General features: G+C 43.1%; 2 protein-coding genes across 3 annotated transcripts in view; one reads left to right on the top strand and one right to left on the bottom strand.

The window, feature by feature from the left end:
* Positions 1-597: 597 nt before the first annotated feature.
* Positions 598-9,796, top strand: GDE1 (glycerophosphodiester phosphodiesterase 1; the record flags this gene model as incomplete). 2 transcript variants are annotated; one of them, XM_083711765.1, is made up of 6 exons in its annotated part: positions 725-979; positions 5,270-5,445; positions 6,259-6,364; positions 7,264-7,356; positions 8,029-8,240; positions 9,312-9,796. In XM_083711765.1, the coding sequence occupies 6 exons, from the start codon at positions 725-727 to the stop codon at positions 9,457-9,459; spliced, it is 990 nt and encodes a 329-aa protein (XP_083567891.1). In that variant the 3' UTR covers positions 9,460-9,796. The 2 variants fall into 2 exon arrangements, with proteins under 2 accessions (XP_083567892.1, XP_083567891.1); XM_083711766.1 differs by lacking the exon at positions 7,264-7,356 and having other exon boundaries at positions 598-979.
* Positions 9,797-11,122: 1,326 nt separating this feature from the next.
* Positions 11,123-19,816, bottom strand: part of TMC5 (transmembrane channel like 5) — a 36,364-nt gene continuing 27,670 nt past the window's right edge. The window contains exons 13-22 of the mRNA XM_083712140.1: positions 19,435-19,532; positions 18,942-19,037; positions 17,822-17,897; positions 17,027-17,160; positions 15,844-16,017; positions 15,626-15,704; positions 14,429-14,512; positions 14,004-14,108; positions 12,689-12,722; positions 11,123-11,540 (exon numbers count right to left, since the gene is read on the bottom strand). Of these exons, the coding sequence (XP_083568266.1) occupies positions 11,428-11,540; positions 12,689-12,722; positions 14,004-14,108; positions 14,429-14,512; positions 15,626-15,704; positions 15,844-16,017; positions 17,027-17,160; positions 17,822-17,897; positions 18,942-19,037; positions 19,435-19,532 (993 nt within the window). The 3' untranslated portion in view covers positions 11,123-11,427. The remainder of the gene's footprint in view (positions 11,541-12,688; positions 12,723-14,003; positions 14,109-14,428; positions 14,513-15,625; positions 15,705-15,843; positions 16,018-17,026; positions 17,161-17,821; positions 17,898-18,941; positions 19,038-19,434; positions 19,533-19,816) is intronic.

Raw genomic sequence — 19,816 nt, 5'->3', positions numbered from 1 at the left:
ATCTGTCTACACGAGAAATAAGCCCAACGGAGTCCATCAGAACTTCCTCCTAGATACAGAATTTCAGCATTAGTAATACTTAGTTGATCAGTTTGTATTTTCTATGTTGAGGGTGACTGTTTCGTAGGGCATTGGGGGTCAGAGCCAAAGCCAGCGGGGCTACCCCCCGTTTTCCCTTTGGAGGGTGTGGTCTCCTGACAACGCCTTCAACACATTGCTGCTTCCAAGACTGTTTAAAGAACTTGGGGGGGGGGGGAGTTTTTGTTTTGTTTTGTTATTGTTTTATTGTGTCTTTCGTGTTTTCATTGTGTATTTTTATGCTGTGAACTGCCCTGAAATCTTCGGACAAAGGGTGGTATACAACAAACCAAAAAGGTATAATAGTGCCCATTGTAGGAGAAAACAACAACAACAACAACAACAACAACAACAACAACAACAACTGCATGGTGTGGACTTGGACTTGGCCTGCGCAGCTTCAAGGCAGAGTTCATTCTGGATGCACGGAAAAGAAAAGCCCGCCCCTCGCCTCAATCCTTCGCTCCATATTGGCTGGCGGCCCGGGCAGCTGGGCGGCGATTGGCTGGCAGCCGGCGCCCTCGCCTCACTATTATGCTGTCAAGGCCCAGGTGAGCTTTGCCTCCTCGGCGCCCGCCGCCTTCGCTGACAGTTGAGGGAGCGGGGGGGGGGGACTCCCCTCCGCCTGTGGGGCCGCCGGGCCGCCATGTTCTGCTACTCCGAGGGGCTGCTGGCCGCCTTCTCGACGGTGCTGCTGGCCGCGCTGGTGCTGAGCCGGAGCGCCGTGCTGTCCTGCCTGCTGACGGCGGGCCTCTACCTGGTGCTGCGCCTCTTCAGCCTCGAGCCGGCGCCGGTCCAGCGAGCCCAGCTGGTCGTCCAGCCGCGTGGCAACCCGGCACGCATCGCGCACCGCGGCGGCGGACACGACGCGCCCGAGAACACGCTGGCCGCCATCAGACAGGTCAGACCCCCGAATATTTGGTTCTATTTATTATACCACGTCTTCTTCCCCCCACCCCACCCAAAAAAAATGCGAGGGAAAAATTAATTAAAAATTAAATATTCTTTTTGGGGGGTGTTAAGGCATCCGATCGGAAATAAAGCCATGCCCTGCAGGGGACTGTGGTGGTGATGGCGAAACAGAGCAGAGAGTGAAAGAAGGAAGGCAGGAAGCAAATGTTTTAAACCCGGTTAGAGGGTGTGGAAGGGACCTGGGGTGTTTAACCCATTCCCTGTTGCTGGAAATGGCTTCAAAGTAATGCCACGGCATTCATTGGAAAAATTTTCCCCATACAGTGGTACCTCGGGTTACATACGCTTCAGGTTACAGACTCCGCTAACCCAGAAATATTACCTTGGGTTAAGAACTTTGCTTCAGGACAAGAACAGAAATCGTGCTCCGGCAGCACAGCGGCAGCAGGAGGCCCCATAGCTAAAGTGGTACCTCAGGTTAAGAACAGTTTCAGGTTAAGAATGGACCTCCAGAATGAATTAAATACTTAACCTGAGGTACCACTGTATATGCTTGTCACTATTGTACCTGAAATAACACATGGCATGCATTGTTATTGTTAACACTGTATTTTATTACAGCCATATCCTAAAACTATGTTGGCAGTCATCGCTGCACCTTACGGAAGCAGCTATCACTGCGTGTAATAATTCTTCTGTCCTGCATCTCTTGCCATTCAGTTTCATCAAAATACCCTGGGTTCTAGTACTAGGAGAGGGGAAGAAAAATTCTTTATCTATCCACTTTTTCCTCACTTAACCTTTGCTCCTTGGTAAGTTGCTCCAGCTTCATGATCGTAGAATCAAAGTTGGAAGGGACCCTGAGGATCATCTCTAGGGCCTAGGCCAATCCCCTGCAATGCAGGAATATGCAGCTGTCCCATCCAGGGATCAAAGCTGCAACCTTGGCGTTATCAGCAATACACTGTCACCAACTAAGCTATCCAGCTCATTTCCCAACATTGCCCTTTTCTGCACCTTTCCCAGCTCTCTAATATTCTTTTTGAGTTGTGGTGATCGAAAGTGGGCATAGTACTGTTATTGCAAGTGTGGTCCACACCATAGATTATGCAAATGCATTATGATAATTGCAGTTTTATTTATTATACCTTACCTTTCTCTATCCCTTACCACTAAAAGCCAAAACAATACCTGAAGAAGTGTGCATGCACACGAAAGCTCATACCAAGAACTGACTTAGTTGGTCTTTAAGGTGCTACTGGAAGGATTTTTTTTTGTTTTGACTATGGCAGACCAACACGGCTACCTATCTGTCACTAAAAGCCAGTTTAGGGAGAACTCTCTTAAACAACTTCTGGAAGGTTCAGGGGCTTAGGTATAAACGAAGGGGACATTCTACAGTGTAACATAAATAAAACGGGGGAAGTCTAAATTTTAGTTGTGTGCTTGGAGGAAGGGGGATGCACAACAGAAGAAGACTAGAACAGGGAGGGGTCCAAAAATCGTGCATCTTTCTATTCTGTTTCATTGGTGTGATTGAAAAGTTTGCATCCTCTTATAGAAGCAACTCTCCTTGTAGAAAAGAGAAACTACGAAGCAACTGCAGGCTCTTGTGGAACTATGCAGCAGTACTGGGATTAAGCCCATCTCTTGTAAGGAACATGCAAACACAAAAGAACAAGCCTTGATTTTCTCTTTTTTTTATATAATATTTTTTATTAAGTTTGTAAAATACAGAAAAAAGAATAAAGAGCATGTTATAAAAGTAAAATAAGAAGATTACAAATTTTCTTGTTCTTTTTTCCAAATCTATTGGACTTCCCCGCATCCTCCCAACCCTGCATTCTCTGTGAACATAACATCAGCAATTTGTTAACTTATTTCATTACTTATTGTATCCTTCGTTTTATCATGTTACCCAATTTCAAATGTATTATAACCCGAATCATGTACATTTTCATTTAAACACAATAAAGTTATTTCCTTATTCTTATCTCAGACTTCCTGTACCTTAATTTCCATTTCTTTAGTTTAACATTACTGAAGCTAGAGTTTCCTAAAAGGTGCATTTTTTTAACATTCATACAACTTATAGTGTTTTTCCAGATAGTCCTTAAATTTTTTCCAGTCCTCCTCGATTGTTTCTTCTGCCAGTCATTTCGGCCAGTTCCATGTAGTCCATCAACTGCGTTTGCCATTCCTCCAGTGTGGGTAAATCTTGTGTCTTCCAATGTTTTGCAATCAGAATCCTTGCTGCTGTAGTGGCATACATAAAAAAAATTCTGTCCTTCTTAAGCACTCTCTGGTCCACCATGCCCAGGAGGAAGGCCTCTGGTTTCTTAGGTAAGGTAAATCTAAGTACCTTTTTTAGTTCATTATGAATCATTTCCCAAAAGGCCTTCACTTTCGGGCAGGTCCACCAGAGGTGAAAGAATGTCCCTTCCGCCTCTTTACATTTCCAAGCCTTGATTTTCTCTTGACCAGGAGAAGTGACAGACCATTCTTCTCTTTAGTGGGCAGATGCTGACTTTCCCACCCTAGAGGGTTGTGACTTACCAGGAATTTTATAATTTAGGTCCAAGGTTAATCTCCACATATTTTATTTTATTTTAGTCTGTCTGTCTGTCTCCCCTTCCAAGAAGCTCAAGGTGGCAGCATATATGGTTTCCCTCTTCCCTATATTATCCTCACAGTGTTCCTATGAGGTAGGAATTTAAGCAGACTAGCAATGAGTGTTAAATTCCAGAATAATTGTTTTAAATTCTGGAATAAGAGACCTAATTTCAAAGTAATGTTCCAGTGCAGACTTGCAATGGAATAGTAAACCTTTGAGGTTTATAACCTGTCCTGAAGCTAGCGGTTGCAATTAAATGTGTGACAAACAAGGGAAGGTAGCCCTCACCTGCTGTACTAATGAGAGTGATTAAAGCATCAAGGAACCACAGGGATTATTGAGATCAACTGAAACCTAAACAGAGTAAGGAGATTAACAAGGGAGATGAGGTGCAAATATTTGTGAATCATTAGTGGTAAATATAGTAACCTTCCACTTCCCAAGACAATCCATCGCAAACTCATTGAGGGGAGATGCTGTTTACTCCTCTGTTTCTTATCTGTTCTGAAAATCAGATAACTGACTTCCACAGTCTTTGGTTGGACTTTTATGAGATTTAAAGTATTTCCTTATCTCTGAGCAGGCTACACATTGCCTCTCATTGTTTGTTCACTTCACTATAAAGATAAGAAACTCAACATTTAAAAACAAATACAAATTATACATTTTTCTTCTTTGAAGAACCCAGCAAGATTATTATTATTTTCAGTATCAATGTCAGAAAAGAAAAAGCCTGGCAACCCTCTTGGTGACACAAAAGGACACATCCCTTAAACAAATCAGTACAAATTTTGCAGGCTATCTTCCCAGAAAAGTTTTCAGAGATAAAATTAACTTCCTTCACATTCACTCTGCAGGTTACAGAAGAGAACAACTTCATTGTTTATTATTTCTTTTATCTGAAGGCTTGTCTCCTTCCAAGTTACAAACCAATCTCACCTCAGATGTTTGGGTGTCTCCGAACAGAGCCTAACCTGATCATATTAATGGGTGGGGGAAATTGTGTGGAACCAAATGGCCCATTAGAAACCCTGGATCCACAAACCATTTAGTGTTTTAAAGTTGATAACCAGCACTTCGAATTGGTCTTGAAAACACACTAATGTCAATTGAATACTTTGGAGATATTAAATAACAGGCCCCCAACAGCACCATCTCAGTTTGTTAACTAACATCTAACCCATAACAATCAGTTAAGGGTTTTTACTCTCTAAAATCTGATGAAAAACAATCCTAGAGTTGGGTGTCACCCACATATTGGTGATCATATCTGCAGATGACCTCTCCCAGCAGTTTCATGTAAGCATTAACCGACATGAGGGAAAAGATACTGTACAACCTTGTAGATCTCCATAGGCCAATTAACAAACAAGAAGCTGAACACTTAATCCCCAGATCTGCCTTCATAAAACTGCCCTTTAGGCTGGACAAGAACCGGTACAATCCTGTACTCCGAGCCCCAACCTGGCCCGCCAGTACAGAAACACTATACCATGACCAATAGTACCGAAAGGTCCTGCAGCACCAACAAGTTAGGTCACAGCTGGTGAATTCGTTTCAGTTTTCCCATTTCTAATGTGATGGTAACAAAACACAGATTACAATGCAAAATTTGCATTGTTATCCAATGTCCTGTTTAAAGCAGTTTGTTGTTTGTTTATTAAGGCAGCTGAGAATGGAGCAACAGGGGTAGAAATTGACCTTGGATTCACTGCTGATGGCATTCCTGTCCTGATGCATGACGACACTGTAGACAGGACCACGGATGGGTCTGGAAACTTAAACAGCTTGACCTTTGCTGATATCAGAAAATTTAATCCAGCTGCTAAACATAGATTATGGTAAGTGAGCAATCTGAAGAACACCTTCATTCATACCTGGAAATACAATATTTCTGTACCATTACATAAAATGTTTTCTCTTACAGCCTGATCCTATGCATTGCTATGTGGAAGCAAATCCACAGAAATAATTATTTCTTATTCCCAAATAAGTATGTAGAGATAAGTGGTTTGTGAAGATGAGTGCCACCTGTTCCCCTTCATGTAGCGATGGATGGGAAGACCTGGCTTCAAGCCATCTCTCAGCCATGAAGTTTATTGGGTCATCTTGGGCCAGTCACTTGGTCTCAGTGTAACCTACTTCACCAGGTTCTTAAGAAGGTAATAGGTGGAAGGAAAGAATCGTGAAGAATGGGTGGGAAATTCTTCCAACCAGATCTGTTTTCTGTCAGATAATTCCAAAATACTGTAAGGGTGCAGCTTTGGACTGTTCACAAGCATCACCAGCAGAATACTACTGGATATATTAAGCTTGGACTGTTTACGTTTTGGTAAAAACACATACTTTCTTGATTATTTTAGTTCTTTCTAATATTAGGTCACAGTCGGAGCCATCTGTCTTGTAGATTTTATGGGAAATAAGTATGCTTATAATGGAGTCAGGTGACTGATAGGTGGGTGGTCCCATCCACCTGTCAGAGTTGGCCCACGAGGTGAGAGGAGATAAACATCTGGTTCACCAATCAGAGAGGCCCCCCACCGCTACCTTAGATGCTTCATGGTGATAAAAGTGAACAGAAGCATTATTCCTTTTTTTTATGTAAATGTTTATGCAGGAATGCACACAATTAAAGTTTTACTATTTCTCGGTAGGAGGGATTATCGTGGAGAAAAAATACCAACTTTGAAAGAAGCTGTTTTGGAAAGTATGCATTACGATCTCACAATCTACTTTGATGTCAAGGGCAGTGCAGACAAGGTACCATTTTCTTCCACTGTGCTGAAGCCTCACATTCTTGTAGGACAGCACATGGTAGAGGTCTTCCATTTGATCAGATCTGAGAGATCTTTCTTAGTAAAACATTAATGCAATTTTACCAAGACAAGAAGAGCATTTGTGCTGCTTCCTTTTCAGCCCATTTACAATCATAGCTGATTTACCTTACCTTTGGTCTTATTCATAGCGATATAATACTGAATAACTTAAGCCCCTTTCCTTTGTGGGTGAGACTAGTTAAAAATAAGCTTGAAACAACATTTTCTTTAAGTTGTAGATGTGGGGTAGGGAAGGGGCATTTATCCCATTTTCTGGCACTGTGCACATGGAATTATACATGTATGTATATATGTATGCATGTAGATGCCTTATATATAGTCCGACTGTAGATCTGCCTAGTCCAGCCTTGTAGTCCAATAGTTGGCAGCTTTCCAGAGCCACAGACAGGGGTCTTTCCCAGTGCTGCTGCTATCTGAAATCAGTCTTAAATGGTGATGCTGAGGACTGAACATGGCACCTTTAGCATAGCATGTACTCTAATACTGAGCTACTGGTCCTTTTCTGAATCTGTCTCTTACGTACTGAACCAAAATGCTTGCCAAAAGCAAATTTTCCACTGGAGTAAATTGGGCCTTCCTTGATGTATGTCTCAAACAATAATTTTATCTTTGTATACACACCACTACAATAGCAAGTACCCTTGTCTTGACTAGAAGTACCTAAGCTAGCTGAATGGCAAAACCAAAGGTCAGCATCTTGCATTAAAAAAAAAAAATGCAATCCTTTCCATCTCCAGTCTGACCTTCAGGCTATAACAACAAAATTTCAAAATTACCTTTAAACTGCTTTGCACTTCTTTCATGTAACTTGTTTCCTGGCAGGCAGTTGCAGCCCTAAAACCCCTGTACTTGGAATATCCTCGGCTGTACAACACTAGCATCGTTTGCTCTTTTATGCCGGACGTTGTCTATAAGGTACAATTTTTCACCTAAGTGTTCTGTTGTTGCCATGGTAAGATTTTAATTTGGGTAATTTCAGCATTACACGTACATAATCTTACAGAAGTGGGGAGGATATGTTAAAGATTGACGAAGAGGCCTTCACTTTAAAATCTTGAATAATTCTGTCCACTGTGAAGCATCATATGGACTCCCCTCATTTTGCAAGCACAGTGGGGGGGGGTGTTGTATGGGTCATGGATAAAGGAGGTCAGGGCTTACTGAAGACAGCTTACGCAGGACCCCACAACCTAAAATCAGTCCTAAGCTTGCTTCATGGGGGTGTACAGGTACCCAATACAAGCAACCCTGATCATTAGTTTAATTGCTATAAACCAAATAGTTTTAAAACTATTCCAGCACGCAGCTCTTCAAGGCAGATACATAATTTGGGAAGTAAATAAAATCAGTAAGGTGTACTTCTAAGAGTATTTAGGTTTGTGGCACAAAATGTCTGGACTTTAGCAAACATGATGCAAGGTTGAGTTCCAGCCTTTGACTCTTTCTCTACAAACGTCAGACTACCAGATATAGCAAGATTACGTACCACCACAGTCAAGCTTGAAATGATGAAAGTCAAGTCTCCCTTGCAATATCAGTCTTTGTACATCAAAATGTATTCATTTGTTTCTCTGCTTGGCCTTGTAGATGAAGCAAGCTGATAGGAATGTTTTAACAGCTCTAACCCACCGACCATGGAGCTTTAGTTATTTTGGAGATGGGAAGCCTCGCTACACTTCCTGCTGGAAACATTATTTCATGATGCTGCTGGATGTCATTATGGACTGGAGCATGCACAACTTCCTGTGGCACTTCTGTGGGGTTTCCGTTTTTCTGGTGCAGAAAAATTTCGTTTCACAGTAAGCAGAAAACCTTGACTATACTCTGGGATAGCCAGTGGGAGGTGCCCTCCAGCTGCTTGTTGGACTACAAGTCCCATCAGTCCTGATCACTGCCTATGGAACCCCACAACATCTGTAGGGCACTGTGCTGGCTACCCTTTGTCTAACCCACCCTCAGCTAAGATATTCCTCAAAGGATCGGGGGGGGGGATGAGGGGGGAGGGTAGGCATACACCGAATCATGCAAGACATAAAAGAACAGAGTGCAGGTGTCAACAGTGGGTGCCTGATGAACTTTTATTTAAACCACCCTAACTGTATGGGTGGGACGCAGGTGGTGCTGTGGGTTAAACCACAGAGCCTAGGACTTGCCGATCAGAAGGTCGGCGGTTCGAATCCCCGCGACGGGTTGAGCTCCCGTTGCTCGGTCCCTGCTCCTGCCAACCTAGCAGTTCGAAAGAATGACAAAGTGCAAGTAGATAAATAGGTACCGCTCCGGTGGGAAGGTAAACAGAGTTGCCATGCTGGCCACATGACCTGGAAGCTGTACGCCGGCTCCCTCGGCCAATAAAGCGAGATGAGCACCGCAACCCCAGAGTCAGCCACGACTCGACCTAATGGTCGGGTCCCTTTACCTTTACCTGTATGGGTAATTCTCATTTGTAGTACTTGTAAACAACCTTTCAGCGTAAATACCCTCTTATGGTACCTTGAAAAGGCAGCTTTGTGCAAGGGCAGGATAATTTAGCTCCATACACATAGCCAAGGCTTTCAGGTGGGAGGATACCTGGGTGCTGCTTCCTCAGCGACGGCACTGGGGACATGGAGAGAGGCAGGGCTTTCAGCTGGAAATGTACCTAGGCATGCTGCTGTTTCTCCCTCTGATGGCCTCAATAATTATCCCTAAGAGATGGTTTCCAATCGAATACCACACCTTAACTTAAACAAAATAGGGGGGAAAGATTGTGGGTTAAGTACCAAAAAGATGGTCTGCTGTTACTATAGGGAACATGAAATAATAAAGGTTTGGTTTTAATTGCAGTCACTTGCAGTCTTCCCTCACATCATTTCTGACATTATCCTTTTTAGGGAATATGTGAGACAGTGGTCTTCCAAAGGAATTCAAGTTGTGGCTTGGACAGTCAACACATTTGCTGAAAAAATGTACTATGAAAATGTTCTCCAGGCCAGCTACATCACTGACAGCTTAGTGGAGGACTGTGACCCTCACTTCTAGTCTTTAGCCTTTGCTGGATTTTTTTGGGTTTCTTCTTTAAAGCAAACTGAAGTTTGTCAGCAGCGGAACTTCAAGGATTCATACTGATTTTCTTGGGACTGAATATCACAATGCAAAGTGGATCCAAATGTTTCTTTTCATCATGCTGGATGGTGTCTTAACATTACAATCAATTTTAATCCTAGCAAGAAGAATTGAGAATCTAAGAGAGGGCTGTGTAGCCCTTTTAAAAAATCAGGTTGGTTTAATGCAGGTGTGGACTTGTAGAGGATTGACACTTTTTTTCTAAATTAAGCTGCTTTTTTGAAATAAATCAATGCTAGGCCTTTACCAATCACTGACATGACTTGAAACACATTCATTAGCCTGTACCTAGAATGAAATAGTAGGGATACAACTGCATATACCTCCTCGTTGTCTAGTCAAAAGACAAACCAGTTCCCCAAGGCGTGGACCAGAAAGCAAGAGAAAATCAAAGCATTTGGGAGGCTGGAAGAAATTAGGCCAGGTGCTATAGGTTGCAGTACTGCCTTATGGGTGAGTGGGTGGCTAGGTGCAACAGAATCCTCCCTGCGGGATATGAATAAGAGGCATTAGCTGAAAAGCAAGACCTGGCAACAACATGGAGCAATACCACAGCCAGGACTAGACTATATATGGGTAAGTAGGAAGAGATTTTGGGGGCTCAGTTTAGGTGCCAATTTGAATTCACATTTGGCACTGCTTTTGAAGCAACAAGTTAAATCTTACAAATTAGGATCTGCTCCTCTGACCAAGATTCTTTGCAGGTTGTCCTTGCACTTTACTATGAAAATGCACTATGACGTACAACCTATTCCAAAGTAATAGCATTCAGAAGATCACTCAATAACGCACACAAAGGAAATGCCTTTACTATGGAAGTTGCTTATGTTAGGGAAACTACCTGACAAAGTAGAAGCAAAGAAAATACGACCACTTGGGGAGAAATGGATGCTGAAATCTAGTAGGGATACAGAAGCACTTGAAGAACTAGGAGTATACCAGGAAGGGCAAAGGTTGTGCCTTAAACTCTGCAAACCAGCTTTTCACAGGAAGAAGCCAAGCACCACAAACAGCTGAGCAGCAAGAACTCGCCCGACTCCTGTTGTAGATGCAATCCTGATTCCAGTAGCCAGGCACTCCTCAAAAGTGCTCTTGATTGCAATTCATACGAGTAGTTTGGCTGGAAGGAATTAGCTGGGCCAGATGGCAACTGAAGCAGCCAACCATTGATGTAGGAGAAATAAGAGGGTCCTTGTCAAACAATTTAAAAATGTGCAGCTGCAAAGTCACAGCTAAAACAAGTTTCTGTTTTCCAAACTTTTACATTACAACTTTACTTTTTTTTTTTTTTTTTTTTTTGCTGGTTATGTAGCCATTGTTCTCCAGAAAAGGTTAGAACTGCACAGAGATGAAGTAAGATATATGTAACCAGATTTAACATTTCACAGTGATGACACAATGCATGTTAATTAAAAAAACAGAGCTCTCGTTATCATTCTTTATAAATGCCTCTAATCTCTGTAAAAAAATATTCTGATCAACACAGCAAAAATAAAGCATTTCAGAAAGATTACAACAAATATTTACAGACCTGTACTTGGCAGTTATTAATCACAATAATTTACACTAATCCAGTAAGAAAGTTCCATGAAAAAGGTATTTAATCTCACATCTTTCCATATGTAGTCAATCCTGTCCTGGATTCTGTTGATGAGCTGCATCCTGTTTTAATTATGTTTCACAATATTTTCAAAAAAATATATAATAAAGCAAAATTGCAACCAATGAAAAAATACATTTTTTTAATGCAAAAAGCCTTGGTTTTCAACACCATCCTTCATTTGTCAATTTTCAAAAATGCAGACAGATCCTTCTAAGGCCTCAGTAGTGCAAATAGCAAAATTCTCAAGAGTGCTTCTCTGTCCATTTTGCACTCCTCCACTTTCAGGAACTTTCATCATCTCCCATTTCCCATTCAGCCTCTTGCCTGGCTCTCAAAGCCAGAGCCAGAGCTTCGGAAGCTGTAGCATTCTTGGCTGGATGGCTACTCTCATGAACTGCAAGCAAGACAAGATGGCAAAGCATCAGCACTGTCGTATTTGATAGAAGTTACCCACATTCCTAATCAAACCATGACACGCGTGGAATGGAGATTATCTATTCACAGCCCTTTTTGTCAATGCCTCTCTCGGTCATTCGCATGTTTTTAAGAAGCATCCTTAAACTGAACATTGGTATTTTGAAGAAAAATCAGCTTTGTGTCCCAGATATGGAGTGCACTCCCAATCTGGATTGGAACCCTATTTTCTCCAGAAGATGAGGCATACTGCAAGAATTACCTTCAGGGGTAAACGGGTGGGTGGGAGAGAGATCGTCGGCAGGAAATCTGTGGGACCCCAATCCAGATTGGGACTGTGCTCTGGACGAGAGCCCATAGATCATTTATTTTTGAAGCAGAAGTTGCTTTTTAAAAGTAGAATGATGATTTTGCTAGGTTCAGCCAGTAGTCCACCTATGCTGATACACTTTTTCAAACAATGAGCTGGTTTGGCTGTTTGCGCCAAGCCTGTGGCTTCTGCTTTCCCTTTATCTCCCCCACTTCTAATTCCTGATTCCAATGAGTCATAGTTCGCCCCACCATCCCATATCACCAAACCAGTTTCTGCTTCCTCTCCAAAATGGAATTGAAAAATCACCGTTTGAAGTGGCTTTCCAATCCTGATAGGTGGCAAACACAAACCATAGTTTGCCAATTCAGATGTTGACAACAAACTATAGTCTATACCATTCCTGACCATGTAATTATAGCCCTATTCAGGTATTAATTTCTGAACACATGAAAAGGACTGTGGAAAGATGTGGGGCTAGCGCCCTTCCTTCAACAGCACATGAAGTGGCCACACACACCCCACATTACACATGGGCAGGTCAATCTGAAGGGAGCTGCCCAACACACACAAGAGTTGCTTCAGAGATGGGGACCCTGAGTTTCCATGTTGGAAGCATCATGCATACAATATAAGCCTCTTGACTAAGCCAATAACATGTCAGCTAATGCACTGTGTAGTTCTGTGTAGGGGGAGAGCCAGCCCTGCGCCCTCCTACTAATAGCTGAATGCCTGAAAAGGGCTTTAGATCTTCAGAGAGCTGGGTTTTCATTTTTTTTGCCACCTGCTCTGCCTATTTGCGCCAGGCTTATGCTTACCACGAGAGAAGCTGGTCATCTGAGGTCTTGCAAGCTAAAGGGAAGAAAAACATAGCAATGTAATAAGAGACAGATCCCCATTTCCTTATGTCTAAAATGAGGTGAGGGAGTTTCGGAGCTTTAATTGCCACATTCTTTATTCCCCAACTGATTGCACCTTGGAAGCACTCTCCTCCATTCTGCTTCTCCAGCCAGGATCTATGATAACATCTGTTTCTTGTGAGTGCCAAATCTACTATCAGAACACACCCTGGAGATTTTCCATGTATTTCCACACCAACTACCACCACCACCAAGGGATTCCAAATCAGAACATTCGCTTTGGTCTGCTCTTGCTGGAACAACTGATTCCGCCACTGATAATTAAAAGCACTTGGCCCAATGCACTTCAGTGCTGTTCATGCTGCTGAATAGCAGTTACTGGAAACTGCAGTGCAAGGAGACTGCTGTTGTGCTCAGATGTCACTTGAGGGCTTCCTATAGGCATCTGGTTGGCCACTGTGAGAACTAGATGGGGAGCTTCTCCAGGGAGCTACTACTGCACAATTTCTAATCTTCCTTTGTCCTGGCGTTCCAGCACTGAGAAGCTAGGGACATAATTCAAGCACTGCTGGGAACGTGGGCTGCTGAGGAAGGACTAGGCGGCTTTGATTTCCAACTGCTTTTTGCCACCTACACAGGCAGTGTAATGACACCAAATTGTGAGGCTCCAAGCAATAATTGGAGTTGGAAGGAAGCTCATAGGTCATCCAGCTAAGCCCCCTGTTTGAAGTGGGAAATTCAGTACCACAGCACCTCCGAAATGTGGCCATCCAGCCTCCCTTTAAATGTTTCTAACCAAAGGAGAGGTCATCACCATTCTAGGCAGCCTGCTGCGCTGTCAAAACAGCTTCAACTCTGCCACGAAGCTCCATCTAATGTTTAGTCTGAATCCTTTTTCTAGAGCTCAGAAAGGGCAAGAGGATGGGGGTGGAACTAGAATCAGTTGGCTCCACTCATCATTAGCTCTGGCACCACCTACTGTTGGCTTCCCTGCCTTCTGCCCTATCAGTGCCAACAGTCACCAGGGATGGACTGACTGCAGCTCTCCAGGCAGGAGCTTTCCCCAGCCCTACCTAGATACAATGAGAATAAACCTGGGACCTTCTGCATGCCAAGCGGATTGCTCGACGACTGAGCTTGGTCCTGCAAACTCCAATGGCCAAAACTGGACAAACAATACTCTAGGTGAGCTCTGAAGCATAGAAGAGTGGTAAAAGAATTTCAATTCAATGCAAACGCCCAGAGGTCCTCTCTCTGTTGCTGTTGCCATTACCTCAAAGTAAGAGTCTCGTTCCTCTGTTGCTGGAGAGCTTTCAGTGGAGTTAGGCAATGGTGCAGGTACCTGCTGTCTAGTTGACTGGCGCACAGATGAACTCCTCTGTGTGTGCAGGGGAGAAGTATCAAAATTAGGTACACTGTGTATACTTAACCACACTTCAGGGTGACTAGAATGGATTGCAACTACAAAATTCTTAACTCAAGGCAAGTCTTGTATCCAAGATTTAATACCTAGGGGATTAAGCCTGCACACAATGCAGGCACCTCCAGTGGCCTGGGATTTTTGTGTGATCACTACTGCCATCTAGTGCAATACTAATAAACAACTTGCCATGTGTTCCCCCAGAATATTAGCCAATTGTTTTAATGGCCCATAATAAATAAGGCAATATTTTACGAGCCCACATTTTCACAACTAACCTGTGGCTGCTCTCCCCGATTTTGAAGTTTAGATGCCTGCAGCGCACGTAATTTCTTCAACAGGAACATTTTATCTTTACCTTCCTATACACACAAAAATTGAGTATTAGAAGATACAGTGGGGAGATGCATGCATTTGATACTTACCACCAAAAATGGACCCTTTCAGGTGTGGAGGTAGCAACCCATATTGTACAGTAAACACGCCACATTAATTTTGAAGAAAAATGAGTTGTGGGGTCTCTCTCCAGAAGATTGCCATTGGGAGGAGGGAGGATAGCAGGTGTTTTGGCAGGAAATCTGAGAACAGCCATGATCTGAATATCCCCCCAAAATAAATCCCCTCCCCTCAATCCCAAAATAAATGTAGTCAGAACAAGCACACTTTTAAAAATGAGTGTTTAATGCAATGTCTCCTTTAGCCCTCTATGTTGTATTCAGGTGCACTGAATCAACTGTGCACTGCCCTCTTAAGCAAATTCCAGCCTCCCTCCTCTTTTACCTTGGCTTGGGGGAAGCCCCCAAACTCCACCTCTTCGACTGGCTCTAAGCAGCAGTCAAATTGGTTACATGAGTGACCAATCAGAAATGTCAACACTTCTGTGCATTTTGAATCCAGAAGGAAGAGTGATGGTCATGGTGTCTGCTGCTGGTATTTTTTTTGGGGGGGGGTGGAGGGAGGGAGAGTGAGAGCTACTTATTGAAACCCTTTAGTATGCAGAGTGAGCAGTCTTTAGCTAGTAAATCTTGGTTAGAGAGTAGACTTCACCAATTGCGATCACACACAGAGGGAGATGCATGGAGGTAAGAAAGTAATAAAGTTGTTTACTGTAGGAAATACAAAACTTGGAGAGAAATGTTTCTAGTTCCACCCTAACTAATCTGGAGATGAACAAATAGTTAAAGATGACCTCTCATATTGAGGTCCAAGGGAGAAGTAGGAGGAGGAGGAAGTTTTAAACAGGATGTAAAGAAAGTTGAATCAGTCTAAACAACAGGGAGACAGAGAAGGAAGCTGATAGATTAAAGGTACAGGGATAGTCTGGGGATGTGAATGTCCCTCACTACATCCTCCTTTACCCCGTGCAAACCCCTATTCCAGAAGCTGAGTTGCGCCCAAACATCCAACAATATAAAATTCTGTGCCAGAGAATGAATAGCCAAACTAATAGGAAGTCTCCCCAGCAACATACTCACATTGATGATCTGCTCTTGCAGAAGTTTAACCATTATTTTACGCCCATCTATTATTTGCCAGTAGAGGTAGGTGATGATTCTAAAACAAAGAGTTTAAGAAATTAAAATTAGCACTTCCGTTTGCAAATAAAATAAGATCTACCTTTTCTTATTACATCGCTTATTACATCGCTTATTACATTCTTATTACAAGAAACACACAGCTGACAGGAACTTACAAAACTATGATGGAGAGGATGAAGAAGAAATGCACGCTTTCAATTAAGTTGTGATAAATCCACACAACCCATCTCGAACTGGGATAACTGGCGAGTATTCCCATCCAGCTGGAAACAGACTCAAAGACAGTCACCAAACCACGGAAAGGGCCACATGTCTTAGAAGGCTCCAACCTGGGCAAGGAGGGGAGGGGAAGGTTTTTTTTAGGAAGAGGTCCACATATTTTAGCATGCACAGGACAATGGCATGGATACAATTCATGATGCAATACCACTGCTGCATTCTAAGGCCCAATCTGAAACCATTTCCATAAACATTTGGAAGGAGAGTTGTTTTTTTAAAGAAGATTTAATTAAGGATATAAGGAAGCTGCTTCATTTTAAAAAATGGTGTATCTCATACAGCACTGACAGGCCATGGCCCTTAGAGGTTTTTGGCTCAAAGAACAGGTCAATTGGGGAGCCATCTTCCCTGTTTTCAGCCTGGGGCAGGATGAGGTCCAAAACAGAGTGAAAGAAGCACTGGGGAGGAGACTATTTCATGGTTTCCCTTCCTTGTCAATTTTTCGGCTCAGAAAGACAAACCACACCATTTTACAAAGTACACACTGCTTCCTGTTAGTGGAGTGCAATCTCCTTTGTTGAAGGCAGGGCTGGGGCAGAGAGGCCAGGAGGACCAGATTCAGCATCAATTGTTGGGAATATATATACAGATACATAAAAGTACAAAGTATTTCTAAATAAGTTCAGCAATTCAAGACATAATACCAGACAAGTAACACTGACTAACAGACAGACACACCACTGCTCTGAACACAGATATAGTCAGGGCACTAGGCAGTTAATGTAGCTATTTGCTTGGCTGCACTTGCACCTGTGATTAACTCATTCATGGGGTGATTTACACTTGCCCTTGCTACAAGCTTTTCTTCTGTGTGATGCAACCAACCCCTCACCCCCCCCCAAAAAAAACATCAGAAACAAAGACTAAAACAGGAATAGAGAACCAATGGCCCTCCAGATATTCTTGGAGTCCAACTCCCTTCAACCTCAGGCAGCATAGCCAATGGATGATGGGAGTTGTAGTGCAGCACTATCTGGAGGGCCACAGATTCACTCTGTATACAAAAGCCTCGGGCAGAGAAATGTAATCTGACAAGGGGAAGGAAGCAATCCTGCTTACCTCCAGACGGTGACTGCTATGACAGAGAGGACTCCAGTGAAAGATGGGAAAAAGAGCAGGAAAACAAAGAGGGTGTTCATCTGAGAAGCTCTCCAAGCTTTGCGAGGGGGCTGGCAGTTCCTCATCAGACTCACCTTTCAGGAATAAGGATGAAGAGGATGAGCATTTCAGTACATTCAGTGGGAAATCCATGCATATGCCATTGAATCAAAACAATATGTAAGGTCAAACAATACATTAAACATGCTTTTTTAAAAACAAAAAAAAAACACAATGCACTGGTGGCTTTCCAAAGAAACCACTATGTGGGATCCCAATCCTGACAGGAAACGTGATGCATTCCAGACAGGCAAAAACCACCCAGGAAAGCAAAGCAGGGCTTGCTAGCAGTTTGGCTTGGGGTTGAGAAGGGATTATGATCTGGGGTGAGTCCCAATGGCCTTATAGAAAGATCTAGACAACTGGTTTGGGGCCTTGAGTCTGAGGTTCCCCAATCCTGGTGATGTGGGATAACCAGCCTGATATAACTGACATGCTTAAGTCTGATTCATGCATGAAGGGGTTAAGACCATAGAGTAAGATGTCCTGCCAGGCTTATCTCACATTGGAAGGCACTGGGTAATCAAGCCTTCTATGCTGGGGAAGAGGGACATTTTGGAACTCACAAGGGCATATTTTAAAGGTTTCCACATCTTACTTTGCTGCATATTTTGTTATTTTAAATCTCTGCTGGGGTTCTCTCACCAAACAGTAATTGCCTCAAACCTGGATCTTGGAATTCTGAGAAGTTAGTACCTTTTTCACCCAGAAGATTATGAAATATGATATCATCTGAATGGCTGGAAGTAGAGGTGAGTAGAAGACACCAATCCTACAGGAGAGAGAGAAAAGGGGAAGGAAGAAATCATCTCAAAGCTTCTCTTTACACGACACAAGGTATAAACAGAAGGCATCCCATTATGAGGACATGGTTTAACGAACAGTTGTGTGTCCAAGTGAGACCACCCATGTCTCAGCTAGTGGTCCCCCAGTAAATATGACTTGGATATATAACATCCATGCAATTAAATGGGGGGAAATACTTTAAGACATTATGAATGGAATTTGCTGCCAAGGAGCGTGGTGGACTCTCCTTCTTTGGAGGTCTTTAAGCAGAGGCTTGACAACCATATGTCAGGAGTGCTCTGATGGTGTTTCCTGCTTGGCAGGGGGTTGGACTCGATGGCCCTTGTGGTCTCTTCCAACTCTATGATTCTATGAATATGAAATAAGTTGCTCTTGATCCCTCTCTATCGTTTTAGCAACATTTAAAAGGAAGTCGAAAGCCTTATTTCAAACCATGTTAGTAGTTGTATACTATAACTAAACTATATGAAAAATATGTTAGGACAACAGGCACACACCAACTATGATATTTGGTTCGGACCCTGACTTGCTGCTAGATCTCAGCCTGAAGAGGTCTGAAGGCTTCCCAGAGCAGCTCAGGGTCGGAGGCCAAGTCCAGGAAAAATTAGATTTAGCTCTCCACAGTCGGCATTAAAAAAATGGTCGTAAGTGATTTCCTTTTGACAGCAGTGGGTGCAAATTCACACTCATAGAAGGCCCTCCAGAGTGGATAAGAGCCTGCTAAATGACAGGGATTCAGGTCTAGGCAGGGTTTGTGCTGAGCACCGTTACAGTTTGAGGCTTAAAAACAAAGGAATTTCCTTTCAATTCATGAAATGTGCAGGGAGTATCTAAGTACTGCAACAGAGCTGGGGAACCCATGCCCATCCAGATGTTGTTGGACTGCAACCCCCATCAGCCCCAACCAACATTATCAGGGGTGATGAGAGATTTAGCAGAACTGGAGGGCCACACATCTCACAGCTCTGTATTTTACAGAGATATTATGGGTAAGATTATTTTTACTCACCATGTCAAAGTCTGTGCATAGATTAAATCCAAAACATTCCGAGCAATGTCAAATTCTGGCACGCCAAGTTTCTTGCAACATTTGGTCCCAACGATTCTAAAAGCGGAACAAAATTATTTCGACACTCCAGACTTTTCCAACAGTCCTGCAAACCTCCAATATATATACCCTCCGCCCAAGTTGGGAAAGTAGCCAAGAGCCCAATGAATCAGCTGCATGGTGAGCAGCCGGAGGTCTTCTCACAGGTAGAGACATTCATACACTCACAACCTGGCATACTAAACAGAAGCACTTCATGCTGTGACAGTTTGTTGCAGGCCCCACCTATGCGATGCCAAGAAGCACTGCGGGAGAAAATGAAAAAGTTGTGAAAGAGCAAGGAGGTTAAGCAGAACTTAAGGAGTATGTCAGGATGGAAGGATCCCCTTGGCAACACTGAAAAGGAAACGGCACAGGAATTTTCCTTGTACAAATGCAGAATCCGTGCACGTACCTCCGCAGAAATTCTCCACAAAAAGATCCCAGTAAGCAGCAAATGAATTCAGCCACAAGCAGCCTGTAGATATCTTGACCCACCAGAGTTTCCCAGCACTAATTAAAATAAAACAAAAAAATTATGTGTGTCCCAGAAACAATCAATTGGAAAATACAAGGACTCTCAGTCTCCTTGCTATCTTGAATGTAGGGTGGCACCCTAGGAAAGCAAAACATTCAGGGGAGGATGTTCCAATCTGGCTCAGGTTGCATAGCTTTTGTGGAAGCCATACCAGTCCTCCTAGGAGATGACATGCAGTGCTGGCTTCAGGTTTTAGACCAGGTTTGGGAAAACTGCGGCCCTCTGAGCGTTGCTGAACTCCAGCTCCTGCCAACCTTTG

The sequence above is a fragment of the Podarcis gaigeae genome (genome assembly GCF_964106915.1).
Source record: "Podarcis gaigeae genome assembly, chromosome: 14".
In the NCBI taxonomy this organism is placed as follows: domain Eukaryota; kingdom Metazoa; phylum Chordata; class Lepidosauria; order Squamata; family Lacertidae; genus Podarcis; species Podarcis gaigeae.
This window is presented reverse-complemented; position numbering and strand designations above follow the sequence as displayed.